The 13,753-nt window shown below is 34.9% G+C and overlaps 1 protein-coding gene across 2 annotated transcripts in view; it reads left to right on the plus strand.

Moving 5' to 3' along the window:
* The window catches only part of NHLRC2 (NHL repeat containing 2), a 62,512-nt gene that overhangs the window by 2,390 nt on the left and 46,369 nt on the right, over positions 1-13,753 (plus strand). The window contains exons 2-3 of one of the 2 annotated variants that reach the window (XM_063782113.1): positions 1,518-1,670; positions 2,731-2,991. In XM_063782113.1, the coding sequence (XP_063638183.1) occupies positions 2,952-2,991 (40 nt within the window). In that variant the 5' untranslated portion in view covers positions 1,518-1,670; positions 2,731-2,951. The remainder of the gene's footprint in view (positions 1-1,517; positions 1,671-2,730; positions 2,992-13,753) is intronic. The other variant, XM_508046.9, reaches the window with a different exon arrangement.

Below are 13,753 nucleotides of genomic sequence, written 5' to 3' on the forward strand. Positions count from 1 at the left end.
CACTTGCAAAACTGAACTATTATTTACCTTTCAGGATTATTATTTGTATTGAAAGTAATATATGTAAAATTCTTAATTCACAGAAAAGCTTACTAAATGTTAGCAGCTTTTTATTGTATTCATTGTAATTATTGTTATTGTAAAATACATTTTATTAAGCCTGGTAAGTATCTAGCACGGTGACTAAGATGTAGTCATTCTTTCTATACCCCCTGATCTAAGCCACTCTTGACTACTTACAGAAAAGTCACAGAAGACAGATTAATAAATATTTTGCAAGTAGGATATGAAATATACATTAATTAGTGTGAAGTTTTGTATGATCACTTGATCTGGTGTATAATTAATATTTTAACAAAATGGATAATTAAGAGGTCACTGTACCCTGAAACCTCATTCGTTTGGACTAATTGGCCCAAATACTAGTTTGATCTGCAGATTTTTTTTTCTAGAATTTTGTTACGATTGAGTAACTACAGTTATTGTTGTTAATCATTAGCTGTTACTGTTTACTTATTCCTCCCAAGTTTGGCTTTCAGTTGCTAAAAGCTATTCTAAATACCTGCTTCAAGGTATAATTAATAGTTGTAATAGCTGCATTGAGTTATTTATAAGCAGTAAACTTTGTTTTCTTAAATTGGTTAAATAGGGATGCTGTACTTTATTATTAGTTAACAAAATCTTTCTTCATATACAGAGCTTTCTTTTTTTGGAGGAAAGGGAACACGTTCTTCATTAATATTAATGTTACCTCAATGAAATCTGTGACAATAATAAGTATTTTGCTTAACTTTACATTTAGCATATTTTATTTTGTATTTACGGTCTCATCCAAATCCAGAATATTTCAGTTTCTTCTCCTTTAGGAAACTGTTTTAGGCATTTTGTATGTTTATCCTTACACACATTTCACTCCTTTTTGATGTTTAGTTATATCTTGCTATTCTTAAGCTTGACCTTTATTCTCAGTAGCCCATTTGTATCTAATTGTTTATGTAATTAGGTTCATTTACTATTTGATATTTCTTCCTTTTTTTTTTTTTTTTTTGCCTAAGTGTGTTGCCTTTACTCCTTTTCACAGACTGTTACCCTATTTCTGAAAGAATTTAGTAGCTTTTTCTTGCTTTATTTGCAGATGGCATCATAATAGCAGCTTTCCCATCCTCTACTCCTCCTGCTCCCCCACCCGTACCCCCATCCCTTCCTTTGCTTTCTTCCCTTTTTGGGCTTTTAATCTCTGCTAATTTGCCTTTTTGGTATGTTCTTCCAAACCCAAATACCTGTTTAGTCACAGTCATAAAGATATGTCTTTTATTTCTTTTGTTGATAGAAAATGATGGTTCATAGTAAACAACTATAAATACATGCAACTGCCACAGCCTTTATATGGTGCTACTCTCTCAAAGTGTTTATTTGCATTAGTCTTAAAAAAAAAAAAGGTCACATTTTAATGGAAAGTTTTAGGTAAATTTTATCTTTCTCTTTAATCATTGTAATTTATTTTATGTAAATTTCAGGATTAGAATGGCTGAACACAGAAGAACCTATTTCTGTCTACAAGGATCTATGTGGAAAAATAGTCGTCCTTGATTTCTTCACCTACTGCTGCATAAACTGTATTCACCTATTGCCTGATCTCCATGCATTAGAACACACATACTCTGATAAAGGTATCTGCTCTTTAATTAGTTTCTAACAGACTGTCCTGGCATAGTCACTGGAAGAGTGGCTGACTCATTAGCTCATAGGAGAATGAACATTTGGCAAGACTTCAGGGATTCTAAAAGTAATCTCTTATCTATGAATTAAAGACTTCATGTACCTTTTCATAAAGGATTAAGCTTAGTGATAGTGGTTTGCCTATCTAAAGAACCAGCATTTAGTATATGGTTTTTCTCTGAGGATAGGGGCATAATTTGCTATTTTTCATGATCAGATATTTTAAAAGGTCTTTTTGTATGTTGAGGCTGACTTAAATTTGTTCTATTAAAAAAATAAAATATCTGACCTTAATTTTACACTGTTTTCACTGTGATACAAAGGTTTAAAGTTCTTATTAGGAAATGTGACTAGGCTTTCATTAATATTGAATGACATGAACTGCAGTGGAATGCAAAATATAACAGATACTCTTTCTTTGACCCTGCTTCATTAAAAAATGATTTATTACAGCTAATGTTTTTCAAAGCACACTAGGAAATCCATTTTTATGGTATTACAAATTCTAAAGATGTAGGAGATTATACTTATTGGCTTTAGAAGTTTGAAAAATTAATCAGATTTTTTTTTGTCTACTTTCTAAAAAAAGAGCATGGGAGTAAATGAAATTAATTAAAAGTATCGTTTAATTAGGTTTAAGTGAATTGAAGCACTAATCTTGGAGTGGATTAAAAAAAAGAGATAAGGTCGATCCTGTGTTAGTAAAGATGAGAATAGACTATATACGTATGAAAGTAAAGGATATTCTGAAACTTAACTTTAAAGGGGAAGTGATAGAGAAATCTTCAGTGCAACTGAAACTTCAGATGCTTTTGAATTGTAATACATTGTATGTTAAAATTACCAGTCAAATGATTTATCAAGAACTCAAATATTTCTACTAGCTAAATCCTGTTATTAAAAATTTATCTGTATGGATTTAAGAAATATGGATATCTTATCTCCTAGGTTTTAGATGCCAGTGTTTCTTGTTCAAGACATCACATTTATTGAACATGTTGTTATGTGCAGGGTACTCTGCTAACTGCTGAGGAAATATGTAACAAAACTGAATAAAAAACATTATGGAACCTAAGGAAAGGAATAAGTCACTTTGCCTAGAAACATTGGAAAAGATTTCTCAGAGAAGGAGACAATTGGGCTAGAACTTGAAAAATGAGCAGGAGTGCAGCTGAAAATGAAAGTGGGGCAGAAGGGACACTCCTGGCTGAGGAAGCTTCAGGTAAACAAGCATGGAATCACAGAGGAGTAGGATTCTTGCTCCAAGAACAGGTAAATAATTTAGTGTGGCAAGATTGTAAGAGTTCATGGTAAAAGTAAAAGGAGACAAAGGTAGGTTAGGTTAGGACCACATTGTGAAATGCATTGTATAGCGTTCTTAATAGTTTAGACTTTTCCTTCTGTGAGGATACAGAGATTGAAGTTTGTTTTTGATTTGTTTTTTTAGTAGACGGATGACATTTGTGTTTTAGAATGGCATTACACATGGAGTTAAGAATCTCAAAGTTTACCAGTTCCATACCTAAGATCACCCCTGAAAGACTATTTGGTGAACTCATGGTTAACCCCATACCTTAAGCAGATTCAGTGACTTCCTAGAATGGATCCTTATAATCTCCTACTAGTTTACTGGAAACATTGTTCTTATAGCACACTGTGACAAAAAAATTAAAAATATTTTTATATACAAATATGCTTCTGAAAAGCTAAATACTTTGTAAGTGGAGCAAGAATTCACTGTCAGTTTCAACAAAGAATCACAAAGCATACACAAAGAACAGGGAAGTACAGCTCATTCAAGAACAGGGAAGTACAGCCCATTCAAAGGAAAAAAATAAACCGATAGAAATTGTCTCTAAAAAATACCTGATACATATCTATGAGACAAAGACTTTAAAACACTGTCTTAAAGATGCCCAAATAACTAAAGGGAAATATGGAAAAAGTTTTAAAAAAACAATGTATGAAGAAAATGGAAATACAATAAAGAGATAGAAAACCTAAATAGAAGCTAGAAAGAAATTCTGGAACTGAAAAGTGGACTAACGGAGAGGAGAAACTCACTACAGAGGCTCCTTGACTTATAGTGCAGCTGATAAACCCATGGTAAGTTGAAAATATCATGAAGTTGAGAAAGTGTGTTTAATGCTTGGTAGCACAGCAGATGGTCCCTGACTTAGGATGATTCGACTTAAACTATTTTGACTTGATGGTGGAAAGGTGATACTCAGTAGAAATCATAACTTCCTAAATCCTAAGGAGCTCTTTGACTTACAGTGGATTATGTCCAGATAAACTCATCGTAAAGTTGAAAAATTATAAGTCATACCCTCATAGGTCAGGGGCCATGTAGAGACTCGAAGACAGATTTGAGTAGGCAGAAAGAAGCATCAGTGAACCTGAAGATAAGGCAATGGAAATGATTAAGGAACAAACAGAACAGAGATTGAGGAAGAGAAAACAGAGCCTAAAGGACCTTGGAAAACCATCAATCAGACCAGCATGTGCATTTTGGCAGAGAATATTTGAAGAAATAATGGTTGAAAACATCCCAAATTTGATGAAAAACATGAACACAAACATCTAAGAAGTTTAGTGAACTCCAAGTAGGATGAACTCAAAGAGAATCATGCCAAGACACATTATTATCAAACTGCCTAAAACCAAAGAGAGAATTTTGAAAGCAAGAGAGAAGCAACTCATCACATACAAGGAATCTTCAATAATCAGCTGATTTCTCATCAGAAACTTTGGAGGCCAGAAGGCAGTGGGCCAATATATTCAAAGTACTAAAGGAACAAAACTGTCAACCAAGAATTCTATGACTGGCAAACTGTCCTTCAAAGTGAGAGAGAAAGTGAGACATTTCCAGATAAATAAAAGCTAAGGGAGTTCATTAATAGACCTGTCCTGAAAGAAATGCTAAAGGAGTCCTTCAGGTTGAAATGAAAGGACACTAGACAATAATTCAAAGCCAGTGAAGAAATAAAGATCTCAGTAAAAGTAAATAATAGGCAAGTATAAAAACTAGTGTTATTGTAACATTGGTATTTAACTCCACTTTTTGTTTTCTACATGATTTAAGAGACTACTATATTTTTAAAATTATTCTAAAAGCTAATGTTATTGTAACATCCCATTTTGTTTTCTATGTATTTTTTTTTTTTTTTGAGACAGAGTCTTGCTCTGTTCCCCAGGCTAGAGTGTAGTGGCGCATCTCGGCCTACTGCAACCTCTGCCTCCCAGGCTCAAGCAATTGTCCTGCCTCAGCCTCCCAAGTAGCTGGGATTACAGGTGCCTGTGACCACGCCCAGCTACTTTTTGTATTTTTTTTAGTAGAGACAGGGTTTACTATGTTGGCCAGGCTAGTCTTGAACTCCTGACCTCACGTGATTCGCCCATCTCAGCCTCTCAAACTGCTGTATGGGATTACAGCCATGAGCCACCGAGCCCAGCCTATTTTCTATGTAATTTAAGAAACTAATGCATTAAAGTAATTATTAGTTTATATATTTGGAGATATAATGTACAAAGATGTAATTTGGGGCCATCAACAACTGAAAGGGATGGGATGGAGGTGTTAAAGGAGCAGAGTTTTTGTGTGTTATTGAAGCTGGCATAAATTCAAATTAGAGCGTAATAACTTTAAGATGTTAAATGTAATTCCTCTGGTTACCACAAAAAAAAAGAAAGAAAGAATATACACAAAATGAAATAAGAAAAGAATTTAAATGTTTCACTACAAAATAAAAACTAAACAAAAAAAAAAAACAGTAATGTAGAAAATGAGGGACAAAAAAGCTCTAAGGCATGTAGAAAACAAATAGCCAAATGACAGATAAGTCCCTCTTTGTCAATAATTACTTTAAATGTAAATGGATTAAGTCCTCTAATTGAAAGGCAGAAATTGGCAGAATGAATAAATAACATATTCCAGCTATATGTTGTCTTCAAGAGACTCACTTTAGATCCAAAGATACAAACAGGTTAAAATTGAAAGGATGGAAAAGGATATTGTATGCAAATCGTAACTAAAAGAGAGCTGGGATGGCTATGCTAGTATCAGACAAAATGGACTTTAAATCTAAAAAGGTTACAAGAGACAAAGAAGGACATTATATACTAATAAAAAGCCCAAGCCGAGCACAGATTTCACCTGTAATCCCAGCTACTCAGGAGGCTGAGGCAGGAAGATCACTTGAGGCCAGGAGTTGGAGACCAGCCTGAGTAACATAGCAAGACCTCATTTATTAAAAAATAAAAAAAATTAATACATAGATGATATGATTATAATGATAAAATGATTATAAACAGGCACTTAATAACAGACAAAATATATGAACAAAAATTGACAGAATTGAGGGGAGAAATAGACAATTCTACAATAGTAGTTGGAGAATTATACCCAATATATACAGGACACTCTCCCCAACAAGATAACACTACCCAACAACAACAGGATTGCATATGGGACATTTTCCAGGATAGACCATTAGTTATGCCACAAGTTAATTTCAATAGATTTTTTTTTAAAGATAAATATTAAAGTATCTTTTCTGATCACAGATGAAGTTAGAAAACAATAACCAAAGGAAAATTGGAAAATTCACAAATTTGTGGAAATCAAACAGCACACTCTTAAATAACCAGTGGACCAAAGAAGAAAACACATAGGTAATTATTAGAAAGTACTTAGAGATGAATGAGAACACAATGTAACAAAACTTATGGCACATGGTGAAAACAGGGCTAAGGAAGAAATTTATGGTTATAAATGCTTATATTAAAAAACAAGAAATATCTTAAATCTAAGGTGTAATATCTTAGAATTTTACACCTTAAGAATCTAGAAAAAGAAAAACACAGTAAACCCAAAGCTAACCGAAGGAAGGAAATAAAGATTCAAGCAGGGAGAAACAAAATAGATAATAGAAAAGATCAATTTGGGTACAACCAACCAAAAGTTGGTTCTCTAAAAGTACCAGAAAAATTCCTAGACCTTTAGCTAGCTACACTAAGAAAAAAGAAGACTCAAATTATTAAAATCAGGAATGAAAATGGGAACATTACTACTGATTCTACAGAAATAAAAAGGATTGTAAGAGTACTATGAGCAATTGTACATTAACAAATTGGATAACCTAGATGAAGTAGACAAATTTCTGAAAACAAAACCTACTAAGACTAAACTATGAAGAAATAGAAAACCTGAATAGACCTATATCTGGTAGCATTATTCTCAATAGCCAAGATTTAGAAACAACCTAAGTGTCCATTGATGGATCATGGGTGAGGAAAATGTGTGTGCATACAGTGGAATGTTATTCAACCTTGGAAGGAAATTCTAACATGGATGAACTTTGAGGACATTATGTTAGGTGAAAAAAAATTCACAATTTATGCCACTTATAAAAATTCAAATACTACATAATTTCACTTACACAGGGTACTTAGAGTAATCTGAATCATAGAGACAGAAAGTAAAATGGTGGTTGCTAGTGACTAGCAAGAGGGGAGAATGCAGAGCTATTGTTTAATGGGTACATTTTCAGTTTTGCGAGATGAAATGAGTTCCGGAGATGGAGGATGGCAATGGTCGCACAGCAATAGGAATGTACTAAATACCCTGAACTGTACACTTAACAAACGGTTAAAATAGTAAATTTTATGGAAGAAACTATAAGAACACAAAAATGAGCCAGGCGTGGTGTCTCACGCCTATAATCCCAGCACTTCGGGAGGCCAAGGCAGGCAGATCATGAGGTCAAGAGATGGAGACCATCCTGGCCAACATGGTGAAACCCTGTCTCTATTAGAAATACAAAAATTGCTGGGTGTGGTGGCACGCCCCTGTAATCCCAACTACTAGGGAGGCTGAGGCAAGAGAATTGCTTGAACCCACGAGGCAGAGATTGCAGTGAGCTGAGATTGCGCCACTGAACTCTAGCCTTGCGACAGAGCAAGACTCCGTCTAAAAAAAAAAACCACACACACACACACAAATGGGTTTTTAACAACTATTTTAAAAATGAACCTTACAAGGTCAGAATTGTGCACCACTGGGAGGGGTACAGTCAGTGGTGTGTTGGAGCTGGCTCCTGTAGGCTGGTGAGAGCCATTTGTTAAATATGTAAGAAATTTTATGAGCCAGTGGTAATCTTGAAATCAGCCATAGTGGGAGTATTTAGACCATGGAAATCAACAAATGCTACAAATCAGAGGTTTTTTGGTTTTTTTTTTTGAGACAGAGTCTTGCTCTGTCGCCCAGGCTGGAGTGCAATGGCGCCATCTCAGCTCACTGCAAGCTCCGCCTCCCGGGTTCAAGTGATTCTCCTACCTCAGCCTCCCGAGTAGCTGGGACTACAGGCGCTCCTCACCACGCCCAGCTAATTTTTTGTATTTTTAGTAGAGACAGGGTTTCACCGTGTTAGCCAGGATGGTCTCGATCTTCTGACCTCGTGATACGCCTGCCTCGGCCTCACAAAGTGCTGGGATTACAGGTGTGAGCCACGGCGCCCGGCCACAAATGAGAGGTTTTTAAAAATCGCTTTTCATCCTCCCCTCCCCCGTTCCTCTCACCATATAATAGAGCTGGTTTATTAGCATATTACTGGGTATGATTTGCTGGCCCAATAACTCACTTGTTAATGTGGTAGAGAATACTGACTAGTGTTTTTCTGTATTTGGCTTAGAATATTGTTTGTGGAATATATTTCTTTTTTAGATTACCGTAGAACTTTTTCTTTAATTTGCCACAGGTTTGTGAAGAATATTGGAAAAAAGGAAAAGCACGAGAAATAGTTGAGAATGCCATTGTGATAAGTGTTCACAGAGGCTTTCTTTTCTTTTTTTTTTTTAAATATAACTTCGACTTTTTTTTTTTTTTTTTAGTTTAAGTTCTGGGCTACATGTGCTGAACATGCAGGTTTGTTACATAGTGGAATAAACTTTTAACCATTAAAAAATATTTTGTAAGTAGTCTCAACATTGTATTTCAAAGAAACATTGCTTCTGTAATATGCTACTATGTGAAAATCCTGATAACTTAAAAGATTTTTATATTGATTAGAAGATAAGTTCAGTTCATATTCATAAAAGCAGACATAACCAGAAATGATCACATGGCAGCTCAATAAGCTGTCACTAAGTCACTAAATTGAATTTGCTTTTTTGTAGTTAAATATCTTCTCCCATTACTATTTGATGTACTTCTGAATGTATCTGCAGCAGTGCTATTTATGTTCTCGAAGTGACATTTGGCAGTATATTTAAAATTCCATGAAATGTTCTGCTCATTTTACCATAAAGCCAAAAATGCTCCACTGAATAAGGAAGTGTTTATTAATTCAAAACTTTCAAAGAGGCCCAATTTCATAATCAACTTGCTTCCTCTAAATCAGCTTTTAAACGCAGGTTTGTAATAGGGGCCAGTGCCACTTTCACAGTCGCAAATGAGAAATCGCAAATGCCAAGAAGTTTGAAAGCAAAAAGCAAAACGTACTTAATAGGAATGAATTGTTCTGATGTTTAAACATTTTTAAAGAAGCAACTATGCCCTAAGATTGTTATTAATTAATAATAACAGTACATATTTATGTTAAACTGCAAGTGATATTTTACCATTTTCTACTTGAGAACTTCTAAGTTTTTTATTTATGGTGTATACATTAATGGTATGTTATTATATAGTACTGAAATTGAACATAATGGCTATTATCTAAGGAAAAGCACTTTTGTTTTATAAGAAAACTTCTATTAGGAAAGCCTTGTGTATTTTAATGTGATTGCTAGGTGTATGTTAATGTATAACTAAGTCAGACTTCTAAAAATCTGAATTTCATATTACTATTGAGTAAATGCTAGTATTATCATATAGTATATGCTTTTTTCTGTTTTATACTTTATTAAAAATTAGAAGAATGCACTTTTAATTTTATAGTAAAACTAAGCCTTTAAATAAGTCTATATATAATTTCACTTTGTGTCATTGTTCTCAAACCTCGCCTGCCCCCCTCCCCGCCTCCACCCCCGGCTCCTTCACCAGGTTTGATAGTTTTCATTAGGAGTACTCACAAGATTCAGCATATAATTGTACTCATGACTATATTATAGCAAAAAGATACCAAGCAGAATCAGGAAAGGGAAAAGATGCATGGGGCTGAGTTGAAGGGAGACCAGGTACAAGATTCTAGAGTCTTCTTTCAGTGGAGTCAACCCAAGGTGCTCTTAATTTCCTCAGCAATGTGTTGTAACAGCACATTTGGGATGTTGCCAACCAGAGAAGCTTAGAAATAACCAAGGCTTTTATTGGGGGCTGGTCATCTAGGCAGCTTCTGCCTGCTGTCATGTTTCAAAATTCAGATTCTCAGAAGGAAAGCAGGTATTCAGTATAAGCTGTATTGTTTGTACAAACATTTTAGGCAAAGTGAGCCACTCATCAGTTGTAGGAATGGTGAAAACCCTCCCGAAATCTAAGCTCCCAGAAGCCAGGCAAGAGCCAATCTTGTTTGCACACCTTTTAAAGGATAGCAGTCAGGGCTACTATGTTAACTCTTTCTGCACACACTTTATATTTTCTTTATTCAGTAGTTTGTCTATTTATTCTATGTTCTTAAATAAAGTACTATGAAAACATTGCCAATTTATGGCACATTTTCAGATGTTTAGTGTGGACAACAGTCTGATATCAGTGTTTGATTGGCTTTCAAATTTGCTTCTCATTTATTTCCCAATTTAGTGTTCAGCGATTTTGATCCTTTCATTTTTATGTTTCCATTGTTCTTAGTATAAAAACGAAAATTTTCCCTCTCCAGCATCTTTTCCACACCCTTCTCATCCTTCCTCAAGGCTGTTCTAGCCTCCCTGGCTTTCCTTCAGTTCCTAAGTATCATTGTTCCTCTTGCTTTAACACCTTGACACAGTGTTCCCTCTGCCTGGAATCATCTTCTCATCCTTTTTGTCTAGTGAAGCCATGGTTGTCTTCTGGATCTCAGAATGTCTCCATTACAGGTTTTTGTTTTTGTTTTTGTTTTTAGCATCTTTCGAAATGCCTCAAATAGTCTCAATCCTTGCATTTAACTAGGTTTTTACATTGCCTGTGATTAAACTACACGTTCTACTATAGTATATACAATTGTAATTGAGTGCATTTAGAAGTATACGTCTCTCAGTAAGACTTTTGAAGCTTTAAAATTATGTATTTTAAAAAGTGGTTTTATTACTAATATTTTAGAAGCAGTTATATATTTATCATGTTTTTGGTTTGTTAGTCAGAGACAAGGTCTCACTCTGTTGCCTGGGCTGGATTTCACTGGTGCGATCACAGCTCACGGCAGCCACGACCTCCTGGGCTCAAGTGATCTGCCCGCCTCAGCCTCTCAAAGTGCTGGTATTACAAATAGCCTGAGCCACCATGTATGTGTGGTTTTTTTATTGGTGGTGATGGTGGTGTTTTACTTCACTGAGAAGAAGGAAGTTACAATTTTTGATATAGTTTCTCCTTCCGTCATTCCCTTCTTCCTTGCCCTCTTCTCTCCCTCTTTCCTGTCTCCCTCTCTTCTTTCCTTTCTTCTGTATTTTCTCTTAAATGGAGTAATTTTGATCCCTATGTTGGCAAAGGATTCATAAAGGGAAGAATCTTTTACATCCACTTTTCAGTATGCATGATTAACAGAAAAAGCTAAATAATTTAAGAAAAATCTGCATATTGAGGTTCTTACGGAAAAAAATGGGAGTGGATATTTGGCAATTGTGTTTGTACGTAGATCAATATAGATCTCCTATTTGGACAATATGATATGGTTTATTATACAGATTTATAAATTCCTTCAGTATTTATGTCCTGTTAAATCATTTGTTTCCTACTTACGTACTAGGCACTGGAAAATAATAAAACATGCGTGGGACCTATGTAATTAGTAGGCATTATAGTCTAACAAAAGAAGGCATATAATTAAATAATCATACATATTTTTATAATTTCTGATTAGTGATCTATAGGAAAAATTATAGGCTGCTATGATGACATTATACAGTTTAATCTGGAAGAAATCTTTCTTATGAAAGTAAAAATTGAACTTCTGTTCTAAAAGACAAGCGTGGCTTTAGTAGGTGAGAACAGATGAGAACATTCCAGTCAGAGGGAACACTGTATGCCAACCCTATAAAGCAAAAGGAATAATATTATTGAGGAACCAAAGGAAGTCCTAGAATATACTGCAGGAGGAAAAGAGTGTGGAGAAGATACTGGAGAGATGAGATTTGTTATACTAGGAACAATTGAAAGCCAATGAAGGATTTTCTGCAACAAGGTGACATGATCAGATTTGTGTTTTTAAAAGATCAGTGACTTCAGGATGGATAACTACTTGGTGGGCAAGAATGGATATGGGAAATCTGTGACAAGGCTGTTGTGCTCTCTGTGAATAGGATAACAACTTGAAACTAGTCATAGCTGATAAGAGCAATAGGACTTGATTGTGGATTAAGTATGGATGATGAGAGTGGGCTGATTGATTACTATAGAGATGTCCTAGACTGGTTTTTTGCTTCTATAATTGGATGGATGATGGTGCCATTCAGTGACAGGAAACACTGAAAAGGTCATATTTGGAGGAGAGGGTTATGAGTTTAGTTTGAAATATCTTTGAGACTTGCCCTTCATTCTCCATATAACTTCCCATTTTTCTTAGGATAAAGATATAAATCTTTACCATGACTTACAAGACTGATCCCATCTGTATGTTTGTTCTCATTTTGTCCCACGTTCTCCATTGTTCTCTGTGCCTAGTCACTTACCTTCTTCAGTTTCTTCTATCCTTCCTGCTTCCTCTTTGTAGGTGCTGTTGTCTCTCTCTGGAATCTCCTTCAGCATTCTCTGCACCTAACACCTCATCATTCACATCTCACTTCAGTCATCACTTCTTCAAGGAAATGTTGGGATATATTTATCAGTAGGAAAATGTGTGATACATGATAACATACTTTATGATAAATATTACATATATATAATGTACATAAAATGTATACAGATTTAACTCATGGATTCTTATTTAAAATTCATTGGGTTATAAATCATTACTGTGATAATTTATTTTGGTATTCAAATGGTCCAAGATTTGACTAATAGGATCCCCTTCAGGCTGTCTTCTGTGATCTTTTGGTATTTCTTTGTCGTTTTTTGAGCCCTTCCTTACTAAACACACCAAAATATTTCCATATGTATCTTGTGTTTTTCCAGCCCAACCCTGAGTCAGCTATTTCTTTAAGGAGCTTTGATCCCTTTTAGTAGGGAATGGTATTGAGAAACCAAGGTCTGGGAACTAGATGTGCTCATTGCTACTATGGTGTTTTTGCTTCTAGTTTCTCAAATAATTCAGAAATTACTTAGGCTATTCCTTCCCACTTCTCAGCTTCCCCCATTAAATTATGTTATTCATCTGAAGTATCGTTAGATTTATTTTTTTCTATTTGTATTTCATTTTAAGTCCCCCCCATCTTTGTTGACTTAGTTTTTGAGTGTGTAAGACAACATGGTCTTCAAAGTGAGGATGAAACAGATATTCATTCTATCCACCCATCCCTTCTAACTGTTCTTGCCTTCCCATTTCTGTCCCATATTTTTTAAAATTTCCTTTTTTTTTAAACAAAAGGTGACATACTGTAGACATTTTTATACACTTGCTTTTTTCATGTAAAAATTTATCCCAGGAGTCACTTCATAACAGTTCATAGAGAACTTCTTGACTTTTAAAAATAACTGCATAGTACTCCGCTGTATGTGTGCCATAACTCATTCAGCCACTCTCCTATCCTGTGTGTTGGCTCTTAGATCATTCCATATTTAGCAATTATAAGCAATAAATAATCTTGTAGATATGCTTTTGTCTTGCTGGTGGAATCACTTAAGGATAAATTCCTAAAAGTGGCATTGCTGGGTCAAAGTTAAGTACATATGTAGTTTCGTTAGGTATTGCCTAGTTCTTCATCAGGAAAGTTGTACCAGTTTGTATTTCTGCTAGCAGTGTGTGAGTGT

Source organism: Pan troglodytes, chromosome 8 (assembly GCF_028858775.2).
Source record: "Pan troglodytes isolate AG18354 chromosome 8, NHGRI_mPanTro3-v2.0_pri, whole genome shotgun sequence".
Lineage (NCBI taxonomy): Eukaryota > Metazoa > Chordata > Mammalia > Primates > Hominidae > Pan > Pan troglodytes.